Genomic DNA, 22,542 nt, shown 5'->3' on the forward strand with positions numbered 1-22,542 from the left:
CTCTCTGGACCTTCTCTCACTTTGCTGTGAACTTAAAACACTCTAAAAAAATAAAGTCTTGTTAAAAAAAATAATAAAATACAAAGGTTAATAAAAAAACATGATCAGGGCTTTCCTGGTGGCACAGTGGTTAAGAATCTGCCTGCCAGTACAGGGGACACGGGTTTGAGCCCTGGCCCAGGAGGATCCCACATGCCACGGAGCAACTAGGCCTGTGCGCCACAACTACAGAGCCTGCGCTCTAGAGCCCGCGAGCCACAACTACTGAGCCCGCGTGCCACAACTACTGAAGCTTGTGCGCCTGGAGCCCGTGCTCCACAACAAGAGAGGCCACGACAGTAAGAAGCCCTCGCACTGCAACGAAGAGTGGCCCCCGCTCACCGCAACTAGAGAAAGCCCACGCACAGCAACGAAGACCCAATGCAGACAAAAATAAATAAGTTATTATAAATAAATAAATAAATAAATAAACATAATCAAAACAAAGCTTTAAGAATACAGGTATAAAGTGAGAATAGAAACTATCAGGCATATATTAACATATCCCCAAAATGTAAAAAAAATGTTTTAAGAAGATCCATTTGTATCTTATTTTGTTTCTTTCACAGGTAATTCAAGTAAATAGAAAAAGAAATCTAACCATTTAGCAAATATTCTCATTTCTAAGTTAACTTAAATTCTTAAAAATAACCAGCATTAAATATTTTGTAATAACAGTATTTATATCATTTCTAAAATGTACAGTTTTATATTTTGGTTTATAGATTTTTCCCCCATTTGTGCCAATAAGAAGAGTAGTTAAATTGGATCAGCTTTACTTTTCAGATCCAAATTGCTAGTCCACTGTATTCTTCCTTAGCTTAAACCTATTTTCATTCTCTTAAGACTCTTCAGATCTAGGGCTTCCCTGTGTGGTGCAGTGGTTAAGAATCCGTCTGCCAATGCAGGGGACACGGGTTCGAGCCCCGGTCCGGGAAGATCCCACATGCCGCGGAGCAACTAAGCCCGTGCGCCATGACTACTGAGCCTGCACTCTAGAGCCCGTGAACCACAACTACCGAGCCTGCGTGCCACAACTACTGAGCCCAAGCGCCTAGAGCCCGTGCTCTGCAACAAGAGAAGCCACTGCAATGAGAAGCCCACGCACCACAAGGAAGAGTAGCCACCACTCACTGCAGCTAGAGAAAGCCGGCGCACAGCAACGAAGAGCCAACGCAGCCAAAAATAAATAAATAAATTTATAAAAAAAAAAAAAGAAAGAGAGAAAGTAGACTGTACGAGAGCAGGAGGAAGCATGGTACAAAGCCAGTGAGGCCACCTATGCAGGGAGGGTTAGGGAAAATGGGCCTAGACGTGGCTGAAGACAGAGATTTTTCTCATTTACTATCCATTTCAGTATGATCAATGTTTAGTTTATTCTAAGCATTCAAAATCCCAACACTGGGTTATTCAGTCCTTCTTACATTCATTAAAAACTTAGAATGTAGGGAAACACAGATTGATTAACTCTGACAGTCTGCAATCACCAGAAACATAATTTTTATTCAATTACAAAGCTGAGAGAGATAAAAAGAATTTGAATTTTCTTGCTTAAAGAAGTAATACTATATGTAGGAGATTTTAAAAAACACATACATACCTAAGAAATTCTACCTGATAGGATTGCATTTTTAAAACTCTAGAGATGATGACATCAAGATTCCTAAAACTTTTTCAACTTAAAGAAACCAAAACGGCAAGTACAGAAGTGTGAAATCTTCTCCAAACCAGTAATTTTTGCGTTCAACTTCTAGAGGGATCAAAGATGAAAATGGATTCTTTCCACAGGTTTAAATTTTGGTATATCCCGTGAGCAGTATCAACTACAGGAAACGTGCTCAGCAAACTCACCATCTGCATAACAGACTCCCTTAACCGTGTCTCCTCTTCAGTCAGGAGAGTCAACTCCTTGCACACCATGGCGGCAAGCCCCACGTCCAAGCATTCCGGATCTGCTGCCATCTTGAAAATTAGTTCCTCGTGCGAGAAGACGCAATGGCGCCTCAGCCGACGGTAATGACTGACACATTGACGGCCAATGGGCAACTGAAAACAAGATTCTCAAATTAAATTACTTGCTTATAACACATTCCAGAACAGAACCACTACTTACCCCCCAGATCCTCTCTTTTATTATAAAGAACAGAGAATAACAACGTCCATTTGAACATAAGAGGTAACTGTAAGTATTAAACCTTTACCGCCCAGCAAGAATTTCAAAGGCCTTCCCACAGGAAATTCCCATAATTTGAGATGTTGAGCTTCCAGCCTAAGCTGATTTTCTACTCATTATGTACCTCAAGAAGTATGAGTTCCTTGATATATAAATGAGGCAGCAAACTCTTTTAGACCAGTCTAGTATGAGACTGCTCTTATAGGAAAAAGAAAAAAATTTTTCAGGCTATCAAGGGATAATTGGACATATTCAGCATTGATGTTTCCACAGAACAAACAACAGATGCTACTATCAATACAAGGGAGGGAGGGAGGGAGGGGAAAAAAGCACTACTTAAGCAGTTCACATGGACTAACTTTATTTTTTATAAGGACCAAAGCAAAAGACAATTTAGATTTTAGCATCTAGAGATTATTTTTAAAACTACCAGTCTGGCCTAAAGATAATTCAAAGTGAAACCATGAGATTATATACTTTAATTTTCCTAAGTGAAATAAATCACTAAATGATCACTTCTCATAAATCAACAGCTACACTTTTTAAGATAACTTCTGAAAATCTATCAAGCTTTAAAACAAATTGATACTAGCTATGCTACACAAACTCTCTCTCTCCAGCTTCTTTCCTTCCCTCAAGTGGAAAAACCTGGGTGTCTGAAGTTTTGGTTTGTATTTGAAAACCGTTAACAAAAAAGAGAAAAAATAAGAAAGTGGACCTTTAAGAACACCTTTTAGAGCTCGCCTCCATTCTGAGAAAGGCAGAAGGGAATCACAGGAATCAGAGTTCCAGGGTACAAGACTATCTCTGAATCAAGCATTATTTCCGTACTCTTCCAAAGAAACAATCTTTCCCAAGAAAATATATATACTGAGCTTATGATTGGCGACTATCTTGTCTAATAACAATATACAATTCTTTCATTTCTTAATTCTCAGAAATTTACTCTTTAAACATTTTTCAAATACTTAAAACAAGAGCAAGAAGAAAAACGAAACTGTAGGATTTGCAGTTTTTAATTATTATTGATACAATATACAAGGAAGCCACATAAAATAGAACTGATTGTCCATTGTGGCTTATAAAAATCAGTACCATCACTTCATTCTAGATATAAAGCTGCTTTTACTTTTCACTTGTATCACACCCTTCTCCTAAAGAGTATCAAGGGCTTTCACAAATATCATCTCACTTGTTTGAGGTTAAGTGAACCTTAGCATCTTTACATAGTAGGTAAAAAAAAAAAATTAGGACCAGTGAAATTAAAAGTGCTCTCCCGGGACTTCCCTGGTGATGAAGTGGTTAAGAATCCACCTGCCAAGGCAAGGGACACGGGTTCGAGCCCTCGTCCGGGAAGATCCCACATGCCGCGGAGCAACTAAGCACATGCACCACAACTATTGAGCCTGTGCTCCAGAGCCCGCAAGCCACGACTACTAAGCGTGTGCACCTAGAGCCCGTGCTCCGCAACAAGAAGCCTGCGCACCGCAACCAAGAGTAGCCCCCGCTCGCCACAACTAGAGAAAGCCTGCGTGCGGCAACGAAGACCCAACACAGCCAAAAAAACCCCAAAAAACAAAAAAGCAAAAAGTGCTGCCCAAGGGACTTCCCTGGCGGTCCAGTGGTTAAGACTCCACGCTTCCACGGCAGGGGCTGCGGGTTCGATTCCTGGTTGGGGCACTAAGATCCCACATGCCACGTGGCACAGCCAAAAAAAAAAAAAAGTGCTGTCCAAGATCAAACGTCAATAATAGTGATCACATTAAAGGCAGAAATCATCTCTAACTCATCTCTGAATCACCTCCATTTCCCACCCTACACGTACCTAGCCAAGGAACAAGTAAATCATAAACACATAATACATGTTAGTTGAGGTTTTAAAATAAGAGTTCAAGTCCAAGGCAAAGCCCTAACCTCAGTCTTGCTCCTGTTGCTTTCTAACAAGTAAGAAGTTTAGAATTACTAGGTCATATAAGATTGTTCATTATACGATTTCATTCATTAGCCAAGGAAACAATATGGTTAATCATGAAATTTAACAAATTAAGGTGCCCACAGAAAATATAAGATCCAATATTACTAAAAAAACATCCCCCCAAATGTTAGGAGAGGTGACAAAAAAACAGCCTCACTAAAAGAAAAATAGAGTCAAAGAGCATATGACAGGTTTGCAGTCTTTTCCCCACCGACATGACGTAAAAATAACTAATTACTTTTTGATATCTACCTCATTTAAAAGCAAAATAGCAATCAATGGCAATACCATTTACACAAAAGTGCAGCCCACAGAGATCTCAATATTATAGCTACCCTTTAAAATAAAATTTTTTAAAAAGAATACAGAAAACATAAAATAGCAGGAAGAATAAAATCACCTAATTATCTATCAGAAGGAAACAAAGGAATATTTTAAGATAAAAATCAGAACTGGATATTTTAAGATAAAAATCAGAGCTAGATATTTGTAAACGTGGTACAATTAATTCTTGAAAAGATGTGGTCACCTTTCTAAAATCCAAAAGCGCTCAGAGAAAGCAAAGACTAGAAGAATTACATTCTCAGAAAAAGATTCAGAAAACATCAACTGCCCATTTAAAATTCAAATAAAATGAGAAAATAGCAAATGAGAAGTAATGAACTACAAAATCTTCCAAATAAAAACTACCTGGAACTCCGTAAACGGCAACAGACATTCGAGTCTCCACTGAAATATCCATGGGCCCTCCCTCCCCAGCTAAGCAAGCACAGCAATTAAGATGCATTTTCCGGGGCTGTTAGTAGACACAACAGCTACTTGCTATCGAACAGACCCAGTCAGCAGTACAGAAGTTCACAGCCTCAGCGAAGTTGTAGCCTTGATTAAATCCAGAGTGATAGGCCCGAGGAAACGTCACAACAAACTCGCCAGCACACTGATTGGTCCTATACACCTAAATGCAAATTGGGAACAGGGTACAAAAACAAAACAGAAGAAAAACAACAAAAAAGGGAGACATTTTATGTCAGTTTCAGAAGCATTTTTCAAACTTGAAAACAATAAAGCATTAACCTACACAGACCAGAAAACAGTATCAGGGTTGAAGAAGCAGTCAGAGTTTCACCTTCTTAAAATAGTCACTGATAAATTACAGTAATTCATGACAAGAGTTCACAGCCTATAGAAATTTTCAAGGAGAAAACGCTGCTCTCATGAGCTACTAGTTTCCTAAACTAATAAAGTTTTTACAGTTAAGAGAATTTTTCTTTTATTCCTTTCATCCTTTTGTTGTAAACAGTGGGAAAGGATGGAATTTCATCCTACTTTTGGATAATTTTTTCTGGAAACTAATTGACTAGCTCATATGTCATATGGAGAGACCCCCACCCCCAAAATCAGTTTTCCTGAATCTCTTCATTTTATGATAATACTATGTCTTCTGAAAAGTCCCAGATTCTGCATAAATTTCCTCTTTAAAGACAACGTAACGTTACTATCACTCGATCTACTTTCTCAGTAAGGTTATGATGACTACTTGACTACATGTAGCAAACATTAAATTTATACTTTATCAGGTGTTCGTAGCTTAAATTTAATAATCATTTTCAAACCTAGAAGTTTAAAAGCAGAAAAGGTATTCATTGTATATTTTTACTTCATTATCTCATGTGAAAAAGAGGCTATGAAATCTTTATACGAAATATGGGAATATGATCTCTACAAGGATAATAAGCATTAGTTATTAGAACTACCACTTAAAATACTTATACTTTGGTTAAATGGGGATAATAAAGAATATGAGATTTTTATTAAAACCAGGATATACTGAAAACATGGCTATTCTGATAGGTTGCTATACATAAGGTAAATGTGATTCATACTTTACAACACCCCATTCTTAATCAAATAAACGTTATTCCCTTCAGAGTATAAATTCTAATTTGGCTCGAAGATGATGTGATCTTTTATTTCCCATTACAAAACAAGCATATACTGTGACTCTAATCAAAAGCGTACATAACTTTAAATTTAAAATACTGAAGGGAGATGCAAAAAGACTCACAGGCACACCATGCTCCATTAGCACATTGGGGTTCATGATGGTGACTAACTGATGTAGGAGATCAGGCTGGGATTCAAATAACTCAGGGGCCAGCTCCCTCATCACCTCCTCCAGTTGTTCTGCAGCATGAGATGGCACACCATACCATGTCTTTGGCTCCCCCCTAGCAAAAGAAATAACTGTTTATCTAGGCAGAGCATGGTGCCAATGAGGCCAGGGTCTCTGATTCAAATCCACTAAATTATAATTAACTTTGTCTTGCTCCATGGCCATAGAGTATATGCCCTGAATCCTAGCAACCATCTCAAAAATCTGTGCTATTATTCATAATAGGGGGTAAGGCAAGAGTATATGGATAGGTAGGTACGTACTTATCACTACAGAAAAGTAATTCAAAGTATATAAACTCTTTAAGGTAGATCAGTAAACAGCATCTTCAAATAGGAAAGATGCTATATGAAAAGCAAGCATTGTTCCAAAGGATACTGACACACTGCCTGATTCACAGGTCCACTGGACATTCCAATTATCCCCACAATGATCAAAGTAAAAGTCAATGCCCTTTAGAGTACTTTTACATAACTTCACTGAGTTCAATTTTACTATCCAAGGAAATAAGCCAAGGCGAGAAATTGTTGAAACCCTGAATATAGTGCTGTCTATGAATCTTAAGACCAAACACTTGGCATCATTAATACACTAAACTTTAGTGGACTACAGTTTTATTTATGATACTAAGTTGAACTTTAAGGAACTGGATTTAATTAGTCATGCTATCTACAGAATAGCTGAATTTCTTAACCCTCATACAATTCATCGTGCTATCTCTATAGAAACTTACTGAGATGACTGAAAATGTTCTGTATCTATGCTGGGCAATACAGGAGCCACTAGTCACAAGTGACGATAAAGCACTTAAAATGCGGTTAGTGCAACTGAGGAAGTAAACTTCAATTTTACTTAATCTTAACTAATTTGAATATCCACATGTGGCTAGAAGCTATCATATTACACAGCACAGCGATGAAGCAGAGAAAGAAAATCATTAGAGTTTTCCAATGCATAGTGTGATCTGAGCAGTATCTTTCAAATGGAGAGAAATACATCATTTGGTTAAGATCAGAATACTGGACAAGGAACTGGATAAGTAAATAAAAGCTGTGGGTGCGACACAAAAAAACCAGCGAAAAAATTTAATGAATACACATGTAACACAGGCATTTTTAGAGCAAATGTTATTAAAAAGGAAAAAAAAAATCAAAAATTTCAATTTGAAATTTTTCAAATTTCAACCTTAAATACTGAAGGTTAGTCAGATCTTAATTATATAAACTTTAAATATCCTGCCTTGCATTTCAAAAGTTATACCAAAGAAATTTTCATGTACGCTAAATGTAAGTATCGTTGGGTCCGAAACTCGAGGCTCTGCTGCATGCACATACTTGAAGAGGGAAAGTGTCTGACATGTTGTACCCTGAGACCTCTACACAGTACATTATCCAACTTCGGGGTACAAAATACTTTAAAGTAAGCTCTCCCTAACACATCAGCTAACACTGTTACACCTTTAGAAAGGTCACTAAGTATGTGCGCTGTTAACAAAGACTGCATACCAGTGCAAGTAGTTGATGGAATAGCTCCAGTGATCTTCGATGTGCCAGCAAAAGGAAGAGAAGCACATTCCCACATAAAGCCATGGCACCTTCATGCCAGAGATGTCCACATTGATATGTGCAAGAACAGACTGCTCTAGAACAGGCATGTTATTCAGGTTCCAACCAGAAAGCGCATATTCCTACGAAAGGAAAAAAATGTAAATAAGAGATCAGAAGTGACAAGTGCCCAATAGAAATCTCAAGGGAGTCTTCAAAAACAAAAGTAAAAATTTTATAATAATTACAATAATCTAGTCCATAGAATCTATGCTCTTTGCTCTCTACATGTAACTCATATTCCTAAATATTTAATCCTATCTCCTAAGTGTTATTTATATTTCCCTTTAATTATTTCAGATATCTGTGGTTTACTCTGACGCATATAAGGCTTTTTATTACTCCCCACCCACCCCCATAGCTTACCAGTAAAATACGGTAAGACTCATTTTAATAGGTCGCTATTATATTTCTATTTTATCCCCAGTAACATAACTTCCCAAAATGTTTACCACTATATTTACAGAATGGTGCCAGATACTGTGAAGACAAAACATAATAAGATACAGAATCCTAAATCTGTGGCAACACTGAAGACCAAGATGGTGCAGAAAGCACCCCCAACTCCCACTACAAACACATCTATTTACACCAAAAAAAATTTTGCTTCATAGATGAACTCAAGAGAAAAAAGAATTCGCTGTTTCCAAAAACAAAGAAAGAAAGCACAGCCAGAATGAAAACGGAAAGCTGTTGTCTGAGTTTTCATAGAGGTTTCTAACTGGACATAAGCTCCAGACATGAGTTTCAAACACCCACCTCCGAAGCGGTATGCGGTACAGACTTAAAGTGCTATTATCCTTGTACAGAGCAGTCCTCAAAGTGGGGTCTAAGGAACCCAAGCCTATTTCAGGGGATCTGCAAAGTCAAACTACGTTCATAATAATTCTAAGATGTTATTTGCCTTTCTCACTCTCATTCTTGCAGAAGTGTAGTGTGAGTTTTCCAGAGGATATGTGATGTGATATTGCAACAGACTGAATGCAAAAACAGGTAAGAGAATCCAACCGCCGTCTATTAGAAGGCTGATAACTGTTGAACCTGGATGCCAGGTAGGGAGGGAGGGAAGTTCATTACTATGTTTAGTTTTATACATTTGAAAGTTTCGATAATACAGAGTTAAAAATAAAACCCTCAAAGTAAGAGGTTAAATAGCCAGTGACAAAGCTGAAGGGAGAATCTGTGAACCAGAAGACTGATCTGAGGATATCACCCATAATGCAGCACAGAGATAAGGAAATTATAAAAGTGTAGCTAAGAGTTACAGAGAATAGAAGAAATTCCATCAAAGGTTTAACTAGGAATCCCAATACGGAATAATAAAGAGATATGATTCCTACCCTCAATAGGCTTTAAAAAAAAAAAGCAGCTTTCAAAAATACTACTCAATATATTTTTTAGTTGGCTGAAAAAATATTGAGTCTAGGTGAAGAGACCAGGCCTACATACAAAAAGTTCCAAGATGAGACAATACATATTAAACTCCAAACACAGATAAATTAGTAAATTATATAGTTCTTCAGAGGACAACAAAATAGTCACCATCATGAGTCTGGATCAATAAGAAAACTCAGTGGAAAAGGAAAAACCTGGGTTGATCTTGGAAGACTACGTAAGATTTGAAGGTAAATGACAAGAGACAGAATATACTGGTCTGGCTGGTAAAGAGGCAGAGTGGAATGGTCATACTCAGAAAAGCAGAAAATAAGACCAGAAAAGAAGACTGGATCTTTAATCTTAAATTTCAGACTAAGCAGCTTGGATGTTATCCTATATTCAAAAGGGAAATAAAACAGATTTTGAAAAGTGAAACAATATGATAAACATCTTAAATATTTATCTTAAGATTTTTGATTATGGAAAATTTCAAACAAAAAGAGACAGAACTGCATAATGAACTCCCCAAGACCCACCGATCTTAAAATTTTAATTGAAAGCAATGTATGAGAGAGACTGCAGAGTAGCAGTGTTCAGAAAAGCTACTTTAACAGAGCAAGCCTAAGACAGCTACCCTTCAAAAGGCCCGCTTCGGGGCTTCCCTAGTGGCACAGTGGTTAAGAATCCGCCTGCCAATGCAGGAGACACGGGTTCGAGCCCTGGTTCAGGAAGATCCCACATGCCGCGGAACAACTAAGCCCGTGCACCACAACTACTGAAGCCCGCGCACCTAGAGCCCGTGCTCCCAACAAGCAAAGCCACCACAATGAGAAGCCTGCACACCACAACGAAGAGTAGCCCCCGCTCGCTGCAACCAGAGAAAAGCCCGCGTGCAGCAACGAAGACCCAACGCAGCCAAAAATAAAAAATAAATAAAATAAATAAATTTATAAAAATTAAAAAAAGGCCCGCTTCAAGTTCGGCCCCTGGCTGGCATCTGGAAAGCTGCATGGTAAACAGTTCGTGACACTGACACAGGGTGGCTCACAGTGCTGTACAGTGTGGTTTATGCACTCCCAAACTCCTTCTGGGGGTCTGGAATTTTGCTACGTGTTAGGCAGAGGGTGCCTATGTCACCAGCCGCTTATAAGAACCCTGAGCTCTGGGTCTCTAATGAGCCTCCCTGGTGGGCGATGCTTCACACGTGGTGTCAGTCTGATGCCGGAGTACCTAAGTGCATCCTGTGTGACTCCAGGGAGAGAGGGCTCTTGAAAGCTTCCAACTGGCTACCTCCAGACTTTGACCACACATCTTGTTTTCCCTTTGCTGATTTTACTTTGTATCCTTTCACTGTAATAAGTCACAGTCATGAGTTCTCAGCGAACCTGAGAAGGTCTGGGGAACCCTCAACACAAGTGATCATTATTGTAAGACCATGGCAATTATCCCAACATGACATGATAGGACGGAGACAAGGATGGTGGTAGTGGGATTGAAAAGAGGCCAATCCCATAGAAAATAATGAAAAATAAATTAACAGGATTTATTCAGTGATTTAAGACAGAGAGAGGATAAGATGAAAAAAATGTTTCCAAGGTTTCAAGTTCTATGCCTATTTTTATTCCTCAGAAGCCCTGTCTGTAGAGCACTTGTATTTATAAGACAAATGTATTAACTTCAGAACTTTTCCACTGAACTATGATACCAGAGAAGCATGCTATCAGATACCAAGAAGCTAACTCATACAGAAGTTCAACATAAATGCACAATTCCTGGTGAAAAGATGGTAGGTATCTACTTTTCTAAGAGTAACTTCCAGAGAAGAATAACAAACTGACATAAAATATAAGTATAAAAAATATAGAGATTTTACATACATTGTCTAATTAGTCCTTAAAATCCTTTTGTAGAAATGGGTTCTCTCACTCCATCTTACAACATAAAAACAGAATCCTGAGTAAAACATTATTGCTTATGAAATAAATAGCAAATCGATGACCCAGACTAGAAAAAAGAGCTGTATCCCTGTCTCTTCACCCTATGCCGATGTCTTTAAAGCCCAAATTTCTCCACATGCTTATATGAAGGTGAATGGAGCAAAAGCAAAAACAGATGAATATTCATACAGAATTCAAACATTCAGAAGGATTAATATCTATATTATTAATATTAGTTACTTAGGGTTGACATTTAACCACATTTAAAGTAATCTTTAAAAACTCTGTGACCTTATCTCTTAAGATTAGAGGATATAAATATCTGTTCAAGAGCAACTTAAAAATTCAAAACCAAAATGAAATTCAGAAAAAGTTAAAAGCTGTAAAACAAAGCCTCTTCCCAATAATTAGGTAATTGCCTACCATTTGCCAATGGAAGGGTATGAAGAAACTAAGGTTGATGCATTTCTTTATACTTCTACAAAGCAGGTTTAATTCAGTGACATTGAACATGTACACATTTCAACACTGAACTGTTCCTATAAAACATATCTGTATAGGAATTCCCTGGTGGCACAGTGGTTAAGAATCCTCCTGCCAGTGCAGGGGACATGGGTTCGAGCCCTGGTCCAGGATTCCACATGCCACAGAGCAACTAAGCCCACGTGCCACAACTACTGAGCCTGTGCCGTAGAGCCCTCGAGCCGCAACTACTGAGCCCAAGTGCTGCAACTACTGAAGCCCACGCGCCTAGAGCCCATACTCTGCAACACAAGAGAAGGCACCACAATGAGAAGCCCGCACACCGCAACGAAGAGTAGTCCCCGGCAAGTAGAGAAAGCCCACGCGGAGCAACGAAGACCCAACGCAGCTAGATAGATAGATAGATTAGATAGATAGATAGATAGATAGATAGATAGATAGATAGATAGATAGATAGATAGATAGATGGATAGATAAATAAATAAATTTATATAAAAGTCAACCTTCAGACTAGATTTTTAAAAAAGCAAGATTCAATCATATGCTGCCTATAAGAGACACACACCAGATTCCAAAATACAAACAGCTTCAAAGTAAAAGAATGGAAAAGATATGCCAACGGTAACCCTAAGAGACCTAGAGTGGCCATATTTTTAATTGTATATCCTTCTCCACTATGTAACTTTTTTTCTTTTACCATATGTTAACTCTTTTAATAGGAGATAAAACTCTCAATTACTGCCAATTATAAAGGGAAAGAAAAGGTGACAAGGACCAAAGTAAAGAGAAAAAGAAATAAATGATCATCTTAATTCAGGTTTACACACAGAGGTCATCTCCTAGGTGACAGTACTTCATTATCTGTTACAGTTTAAACGCATATTTGAAAACCTACCTGCCCAGGTGTTAAAGGAAAATTAATTGTGGACCTACCAGTAAAATGTAATTTTTAAAAAAAATCTTAAGTCACTTGCTAGATTTCCAAACAGAAAGAGCTAGGCAAAATCTTTTAACTAAAGTTAAAGTTTTAAACCAATTTAACTGGTTTTAAAATGCAAAGTTAAATAATATTTAAAGGTACTTTGAATTTATTGTTTTCAAAACTGAAGATTATTTTTACTGTCCAAATTCTACATATTTAATATTTTAAATGAACGTGGTCCCTTAAGATTAAAGAAAGGCAGTTTTCTACTACGTAAAGGCTGAATCAGCTTCGGGGTAAGAAATCTGGATACTACTATGTGCTCTGCACCTCTTCTTCTGGCAGCATCTTTCTCCGACCATCCTTTACAGGAAATCCACTTCCAAAGTCTTTTGAGGAGATGTCAGCTCCATACTCTACAATAACATCTTCTTCAATGCTGCTCACCAGCCGCCAGAATTCCTTCTCCACTAGTTCTGTGGGAACCATCTACACAGGGAAAACAAAGATTACAGATTACCAACTCTCTATAACCATAACCCACTATGACATAATACACAGGTCAAGTGAACAAAAGCCCATGAAAAAACAGAAAACCTTCTCAATTCCCAGAGCTGAAAACACTGCAGTCCTAGCTTTTCTGACTGACGATGGGAAAAAGCTAAAGACAACTTAGATGTTCAGGAAAACATAATGAATTTGAACTGCCTTCTTCTGAAAGCTGCTTTCCAACTAAGAAGGATAAAGATGACCCAGGACATAAGGAAGGAAAAGGAAATACAAAAATCAAGGCTGAATTTTAACAGCTTTGGCAAATTATTTCAAAAGGGATTTTTTTAAAGTCCAAGATCCCCCAGGAAAAGAAGCAAACCTCATGCTACAAGTAACTAAATCAAAGCAGCACCTGCCACATCCTCCGTGCTTGTCTGTAAAGGACAGCGCTCACAGAGCACTAAAAAACAAGTGGAAGATAGAAGTCAGTTTCTCTACAGTGCACACTGCCACGACAGAGGGTAAAAGAAACAAAAACAGATCCCAGGCCCCTAATCTTCAGATCTGGTGTTCTATCATCTTCTTTATGCTGTCCCTGTTTTCTACAAAATAATGAAAGTTTTTTAAAAGCAACACAAAAGCTTTGGAATCATATAAATCTTTCATACTTCCCCAAAGTGACCTAAAAGATAGATACTCACATGAACTGGCATATTGAAATAGTCAGACTTAAAATTATCTGCCATCTCTCCAAAGCTCTGAAGTGTATACTCTCGTACAGCTTGTTCAAATCCAAAGGCTTCTCTAGGTTTATTACATTCCTGGGAAGAAAAAATATCTAAAATTAACTTACTGAAACTGAACTGAAGGACGTATTAAGGCCCTCAGGTACTACCTTCTTTGATCATTTCCCTAGGTGAAGCAAATCCAGTCAACTCTAGACCGCAAAACAAGTATTAATGTGGAATCAGGAAATAATGTTCTTAAACTTCAACTGCATTTTCACACCTTCCAGTAGGAAGGTGGCAATGAGACAGCTTTAGGCTTTGGAGTTGGCATTAAGCTCTGGCACCAAGAGAAACACCTGGAGGACTACCAACCTGGAATCAAGCCCAGGGATGTCTATCATCCTCAGTGGAAAAAATAAATGTTCATGGAGGGAGGAAAGGTAAAGGACAAAGGGATATTCACCGGGTTGCTAGGATATTTAGCTAGAAAAATGATTTTTTTTCATACTATCAACCACCATGACCAATTTCTTAACACAAATACTGACTTCGAGTAGAACTGAATCATCTAACCTTGAGAATAATAAATAAAAAATAATTCAAGGGACTTCCTTGGTGGCACAAGTGGTTAAGAATCTGCCTGCCAATGCAGGGGGCATGGGTTCGATCCCTGGTCCGGGAAGATCCCACATGCCACAGAGCAACTTAAGCCTGTGCGCTACAACTATTGAGCCTGCGCTCTTGAGCCCACGAGCCACAAGTGCTGAGTCCGCGAGCCACAACTACTGAAGCCCGTGCGCCTAGAGCCCGTGCTCCACAACAAGAGAAGCCACCGCAATGAGAAGCCTGCGCACCACAATGAAGAGTAGCCCCCGCTCGCCGCAACTAGAGAAAAGCCTGCGCACAGCAACGAAGACCCAACACAACCATAAATAAATAAATAATTCAAAGGCCATAAATATCCATCTTTGACTACATCTAGATATACCCAGCCATCTCTTTCCCTTCAACGTCCTATCACATTTTGTTAAAATAAGTAAACAGACGAGGCATTTCATGATGACATCATTATAATCTTTCAATAATAATTTAGTACAATCAAGTCAAAATTTAAACAAGTTAATAGATACCACCAATTTATCTGGTAGCATGAAAACTGGATGCATAAATCCTAAGTTCTAGAGCTTCATGTCTGATTTTTACTTTTTTTTTAAAAAGAAAAAGAAAAAACAAATAACCTACAGACTTTCTTCATTTTTATTGTTTTCCAGGAATATGAATATTTTGAGCAAAGTCTGCAGCAATAAACAGAATTAACTAACCAACAGTCAGAAAAAGACCCTTTAAAAAACAAACTGCCACAGTAGAATTGTTACATTTCCAGTCACTATCACTCTTTAAAAATCCTGGAGATTTCAAACACTGAAGAACAAAGAGAGAGGAGAAGAAGCTTCACGGGATGTGTTCACTGTACATGTGTATGTGTGTGTTACTGTTCTTAATTTAAAAAGGTAAGGTTAGGCTTATACCTCAGCGACACATTTAGGACACCTCCAGTCTCCTTTGGGCACATCAGGCAGTGGGGGAATTAAACAAAATGTATGATAGCTGTCATCACATCCATCACACAACAGCAATTTATCTTCATTATTTCCCCGACCACAAAACATACAAACGTAAAGATCAACCTGTTAAAAAAACAAAATAAAAGTTTATTTTCTGTAATAAGTAATATTAAATTTTTACCAGGAACACCTTAATTGAAACAAAATAATGTACACTAAAAAGTAAACATAACTTAAATCCTTAATATTTATTTTAAATAACCGTATTTAAATAGCTTTGTATAAAACTTCCTAAATTTCCTCAGAGCTTCTACAAGCAAATTAATAAAAGCATATCAAGGTATTAGAATAAAGGAAGACTAGAAATCTAGGGTACTTGAAAGTCAATTTATATAAATAAAATATACCACGTCACCCTTCCTATACACAAATACTCTTTATTGGTAGAGGACTGAATACCGAGCATTAATACAGCTAAGGAATTACAGATTCACTTCATCCTCTCACTCACTCACTTACAAGGTATAAGACTCAGGGAACAGTCTGTGTATATGGGACAAAGCAAAGTTAGTATTATATAAACCAAAGCTGCAAGTTCAGATGCACCATCAAGTCTTACAACTAAATGAACTAACTAGATGACATACTAAGATATAGCAAGGTAAAAAGTGCAAAACTAAAATAAAAATAAATCCTTTCCCTCCTGACACATCTCAGAACACTTACAAAGTTAACAGAGAGAGTTCCTTTCCGTTGTCTCATTTGCATGTTAAATGCGTCTGACCTGTTGGTAACTTTTCGTCTTCGGGAGACCTCATCTTGAAATAAAAATAGTTATATAATAATAATAGTAAAAACTAATGTTGAGAGCTTACCATGGACCAGACACTATTTTAGATTATTTAAATTAGTTAAAATCTCACAACACTATGAGGTAGATAAACTATTATCCCCCACTGAAGATAAAGAATCTGAAGCACAGAGAAGCTAGATAACTTGCCCAAAATCACACAGCCAGTCAGTGGCAGACTTGGGATTCTAGTCCAGGCAATCAAGCTCCAGAGAGCTTAACTACTAATTCTACACTGCCCATATGTAGTACTTATCAGGGACTAATCTGGGACTAGCTTTGAGATCACTGCCAGCTAAAACAATTACAAACATAAAAAAGATAAAGTACTTAATCTTTTAAAAGAGCAATAGTAAACATTATAATGTATCTAATAAGTCCTATCACACTGAATGTTTTGAGAGTGATGGAAGAATATTACCTGATTTTCCAGAGTTCAATCACAATCTGAATAAAGACTTAGTCATATCATAAAATGCACAGTAATCAATATGACTTGTGATTATAGCAATTCATTAAATTCTTATACAGTAAAAACATATCCAACACAATCTTTGTTAAACTGAGCTTTAAAACTGACAGGCACATAGAACTGTGAAACTTGATTGCTGCATTAGCAATTTTACTGACAAAAGTTTCTAACACGCTAAGCTGAGAGTACTAGGCATTCTTCAAACAGGTTACTTAAATGAAGTGTCATAATACACAAAGGCGATTAAAGAAAAATATCAAAATTATGGTTAGAATCTAAATCATTAGCTCTCCCCAGTATATTTTGATACTAAAGGTCAGAGAAATCCTCTATTTCTCTTTAAATTTAAAAATAATAAGCTTTAGATCACCAGGTGAGAACCATTAATTTCGTGATTCTCTTATAAACTAGCCTTTAGAAACTACAATTTCTGTGTCATGTGTTAGACATGGAGGAGGAACTTTCTCTCTTCCAAAATATAAAAATTCAACATAATATGGCTCCTCACACTTTAAGATTATCTGCCACTAAAAAGGTGATCTGTCTAGGAACTACGTTGCCTAAGAAAATCCCAAGGCAGACTGCGATCGAATATCATGCGAATCTTGTTATAACCATATTGTACCTTATTTCTTTTCGTGACCAAATAACAGATTTACCTTCTTTATCTTTTACTCCCATTGCCAAGCCCACAACCTTAGGCCCAGCCCCAAAAATCCGAAGTTTCTTCAGTTCCGTGTTTCTATTCACTTCTCCAGATTCTGACTAAAAAAAATAAACTCACATTAGTCTAATTATTGTGATTCATAAATTTATTTTCTTACCTAAGAAAAGTCTCAAGATCCAATTCAAAATGAAGGAAAATTTTATTTTAATTTTTCTCTCTAAATCCACTTGCTGCCTCATTGCTGAACAGTCACCAAACCACTCTGCAACACCCAGATTCCTTTCCACAAAAGAAAATCTACCTTTCATAAAAGCATAGTTGTCAATTAGGTTCTGTCCAGAGACAGACACTACTGGTAATTAGTGGTGTAACAGTGGTAATAACTCGATAGAAATGCCCACTTCTAACTTGTTAATGGACACCCATCTTTGATTAGGGCAATTATGCCCATCCTAGGAGATGAATAATGATTGTCCTAAGTCAATCATGCCAATGCCATTTCTCTTTGTTGGCGATCACCTAGCTAAGGGTGGGAATGCTATCGTGTTCTAGCCAGTGAGACATAAGGAAGGTCTACTGGACACCTCTGGTAAAGATTTTCATCTTCTAATAAAAGAGAAAGCATCTCAAAGAGAAGTCCTTTTGACCCAACTTCCTTCCCCACTGCTACAAGACTCAGTCTGATGGAAGCACAGCGCTGGACTCTACAGCAGCCACAATGCAATTAAGAGGAGATATATATATCACCCAGACACTGAAGAAGGCCAGGCAGGAAGATGGAAAGAGCCTGGCCCTTGATGACAATGTGAAGTTGCTATACGAATCCTAGAACTACTTATCTCTGAAAATCTAATGTGGAAAATGTGTCCGCATGTGAAAACTGTGTTGTCAATGTTTAAGCTACTGTCATTTGGCATTCTAGTACTTGAGGATTAGAGCATCATGACAGACACCAGTGTTACATCCTGAATTTAGATAATCTCTGAATGCAGGGTAATAACCAAAATTTACTTAAAATATACTTAGTCGATAAGAATAAAAATAAACCAGGATAAAATACAGACTACTTTATAAGTCTATGGTGACCTAACAGCAGACAGACACCGGCAGCCTGGACTATTAAAAGAGCACATAAGAACCAAACCAACCAAAATGGCATTTCAAAATTTATCTTTAAACTTTGGTAGGCTGACTTGGTTATATTAACCTACAGTCAGTCCAATGAAAAACATTAACACTACACATTCTTTACCACTGTTAAAGCAAAGTACATAGTAATAAAAGCTAACATAGTGAGTACATAGTATGTGCCATATCAAAGTATTCTAGTCAATTAATCCTTACAACCACCTTTTCAGACAGACAATAAAGTCCCCAAAAGTGGAAATAATATAACAACATTCTCTGATCTAACTGGAATAAAGCTAGAAATAATAACATCAAAAATCAAAAGGCCCTTCCACCTGGAATTTTTTCTCTATATATACATATATCACATATACCATATATCAGAATCTCTGGAACAAAGGAAAGAAGTAATCACAGGAAATTTTGTAGTCTTAAACACAGCAATCAAAGCAAAAGAGCAGGAATAAATGAATTAAGTTCCCAACTCAAAATGCTAAGAAAACAATTACAACATAAACTGAAAGAACTTTGTGATGCTGCATTAGGACTAGAATTATCAGTATAAGCTGAAAATATAAAGTCACAATTTTTTAAAATTGATTTCCCAGCCCTGACCACCAGAAGGGGCTACAAGCAATGGTATCCCAGTAGGAACAAGCACACCTTGTGCTCAAATCTTGGCTTCTAAATACCATTTCCCACTAAAATGAACCAGGATTCCTTGCAGAAATGGCTAATTCCAGGTCTAAGTCACAGCAAGAAGACAATGGGATTCTTTGTGCTAGAAAGTGCTCAAAAACTGATGGAGAGGGCTTCCCTGGTGGCACAGTGGTTAAGAATCTGCCTGCCAATGCAGGGGACACAGGTTCGAGCCCTGGTCTGGGAAGATCCCACATGCCGCGGAGCAGCTAAGCCCGTGCGTCACAACTACTGAGCCTGCGCATCTAGAGCCTGTGCTCCGCAATGGGAGAGGACACGGCAGTGAGAAGCCCACGCACTGCGATGAAGAGTGGCCCCCGCTCGCCGCAACCAGAGAAAGCCTGCACACAGCAACGAAGACCCAACACAGCCAAAAATAAATTAATTAATTAATTAATTTAAAAAAAAAAAAAACTGATGGAGACTTGTCAAAGAACATATGAACCTCTTGAAGGGGCTCCCGTTAGCCAAATTTGGAACAATTCGAGTATCAAAAAGGAATAAAAAGTAGTAATAGGTTACAAGACATTTATCAAAAAACAGTCATGCTCTACAGTGAGACTAAAAGGGAGGAGGGTCACTCAAGGTTGGTTCCACAGGTATACACATTCATCAAAATTCATCAAACTGTACACTTAAGATATATACATTTTACTATATGAAAAATAATCAAGCATGGGAGAAGAGTTTTTTAAACAAAAATGCTAACTAATAAATGTAGAAGAAATGACAGAACCAGAAAATCACCTAGTTTGCAACCACCAACATAATTAACTGAGGCAAGGATTATCAATGAATGTTAAAACTATTGGGTAAAACAAGTTAATGGAATAATGGAAATAGTGTTATTGAAAAATAATGGAAAGTTAATGGAAAACAAGTTATTCCCACAGTCTTATAGTTTACTCTGATTACTTTTTTTACAAGGAGAATAGTACATTATAATGAAGAAATGCTGGCTCAAACTTAGTGTCACCAAAAATGGGACATACTGGCATTCTAATGTATAAGTGTTAAGGGTTTGGTCATTCTTGATATAAACAAACTGCAATCTCAGCTTTCAAGGAACTCATTCTAGTGAGGTCACAGATGAAAAACCAATTAAAGCAGAGTACATCAAGTGATGTGACAGAGATAGGAAAGGGAAGTAGGATAACTTTCTTAACTTCCATTTCTTGTTTGGGAGACTATTCGATGGCTGTACTTGTCACTATCACCAAGCTAGAAAATATTTTTTAAAAAAACAGATTTTGAAAAGGTGATGTTCGCAACATACTGAGTTTAGCTGTGTGTGGCCACCAAGGCATACATATACACACATGCACTCAAGACCCCTGGTGAACAGGGAAGAAGCACGGATGTCATGACTTATTTAGGAGTCCTGAGAGATAGGTAGTAACTGAAATCACAGGGTGGAGGAGACAGCTGGGGAGAGTGAAGATAAGAAAGACTGAGAGCACTACAGGAAGGGCAGAGAGAAGAGATAACAAAGATTACTGAGGAGTGGTCAGAGAGCCATGAGGGTAACGAGAAGAGAGGTGTCACAGAAGCCAAAGAAAAATCAAACTTCAAGAAATGCAAACATGATCAGAGATGAAGTAGGTTAAGAAATAAAAAAGGGGCCTCAGCATCTGACAATTATTAACTCAGTGGTAACTTGAATAGCGTAGTTTCAATGAAATTATTTAGCTCCAACTCAGATTACAGGGTTTAAAAACTAAACAGATACTGAGGAAACTGAGAAAATATAGATGATTTTTCAGGAAACTTCTTCACGAAAAGAGGCAAGGAGTAAGGAACTATCTAGGAAGAGGGCTTCTGTTTTTAAAGCCGGAAAGGATGGGAGTGGAAGGATTACCCTTGGAGAAAAAGGCACACTCCGCCCACAGAGATAGGTAGAGATTAAGAATGAACACCAGGCTTCCCTGGTGGCGCAGTGGTTGAGAATCTGCCTGCCAATGCAGGGGACACGGGTTCGAGCCCTGGTCTGGGAGGATCCCACATGCTGCGGAGCAACTAGACCCGTGAGCCACAACTACTGAGCCTGCGCGTCTGGAGCCTGTGCTCTGCAACAAGAGAGGCCGCGACAGTGAGAGGCCAGTGCACCGCGATGAAGAGTGGCCCCCACTCGCCCCAACTAGAGAAAGCCCTTGCACAGAAACGAAGACACAACACAGTCAAAAATAATAAATAGATAAATAAATAAAAATTATTTTTAAAAAAATTAATTAAAAAAAAAAAAGAATGAACACCAGATAGTTTCATGTATGGGGCAAGAGGTTGAAGCCTTTACTGTCTTTCTGAAATAGAAGACTAGGAATGAGGCAGACTGGCAATATTAGTTAAGGACAAACTGCAAGTTGAAGAAATTCTTAATTGCAAATCCTGAAATGGTTCTAGTTTCTATCTAATATCAACCAATCTGACTATAGCAACAATTACTGCAATGGGTAAAAGCATTCTGTGTAGTCCCTATTCTTACATAATGAATGGCAATCATTATATAATCTGATGAAAGGCAATCAGAAATAAGCAGGACTTTTTTTTCATGGTTTCAGAAGGAACATCAAGAGATTTCACCACAAGCTGGCAACTGATTAAATGGGCCCACTTGGGGCAACTCTTCAAAGTTGAGTCACCATGTCAAAGAGACTAGTCTTCAAGTATTTCAGGTCTTAAGACAGAATCTTCACTATATACCCAAAGACGATCAGAACTTCTGAGATCAACCATGGTAATAAAAATCACTTAACGACTAAACCAGAGTTTACTAATTTAAAATAGAGCTATTGGGACTCCCCTGGTGGCGCAGTGGTTAAGAATCCGCCTGCCAATGCAGGGGACACGGGTTCGATCCCTGGTCCAGGAAGATCCCATATGCCACGGAGCAACTAAACCAGTGTGCCACCACTACTGAGCCTGCACTCTAGAGCCCGCGAGCCACAACTACTGAAACCTGCACACCCCAGAGCCCGCACGCCGCAACTACTGAAGCCCGCATGCCACAACTACTGAAGCCCGTGTGCTCTAGGGCCCGGGTGCTGCAACTACTGAGCCCAAGTGCTGCAACTACTGAAGCCCACGTGCCTAGAGCCCGTGCTCCGCAACAACAGAAGCCACCACAATGAGAAGCCCGCGCACCGCAACAAAGAGTAGCCCCCGCTCGCCGCAACTAGAGAAAGCCCGCGCGCAGCAATGAAGACCCAGTGCAGTCAAAAAAAATAAATAAATTTAAAAATTTTCAAAAATAAAATAGAG

The 22,542-nt window shown here is 38.2% G+C and overlaps 1 protein-coding gene across 4 annotated transcripts in view; it reads right to left on the bottom strand.

Annotated features, from left to right (window-relative positions):
- The window catches only part of KDM5A (lysine demethylase 5A), a 78,834-nt gene that overhangs the window by 40,422 nt on the left and 15,870 nt on the right, over nucleotides 1-22,542 (bottom strand). For all 4 annotated transcript variants that reach the window (XM_061205952.1, XM_061205951.1, XM_061205950.1 and 1 more), the window contains 9 exons: nucleotides 17,450-17,555; nucleotides 16,195-16,286; nucleotides 15,433-15,591; nucleotides 13,877-13,996; nucleotides 13,014-13,172; nucleotides 7,866-8,047; nucleotides 6,253-6,415; nucleotides 5,023-5,142; nucleotides 1,891-2,085 (listed from right to left, as the gene is read on the bottom strand). In XM_061205952.1, the coding sequence (XP_061061935.1) occupies nucleotides 1,891-2,085; nucleotides 5,023-5,142; nucleotides 6,253-6,415; nucleotides 7,866-8,047; nucleotides 13,014-13,172; nucleotides 13,877-13,996; nucleotides 15,433-15,591; nucleotides 16,195-16,286; nucleotides 17,450-17,555 (1,296 nt within the window). The remainder of the gene's footprint in view (nucleotides 1-1,890; nucleotides 2,086-5,022; nucleotides 5,143-6,252; nucleotides 6,416-7,865; nucleotides 8,048-13,013; nucleotides 13,173-13,876; nucleotides 13,997-15,432; nucleotides 15,592-16,194; nucleotides 16,287-17,449; nucleotides 17,556-22,542) is intronic.

Source organism: Eubalaena glacialis, chromosome 11 (genome assembly GCF_028564815.1).
Source record: "Eubalaena glacialis isolate mEubGla1 chromosome 11, mEubGla1.1.hap2.+ XY, whole genome shotgun sequence".
NCBI classification, from domain to species: Eukaryota; Metazoa; Chordata; class Mammalia; order Artiodactyla; family Balaenidae; genus Eubalaena; species Eubalaena glacialis.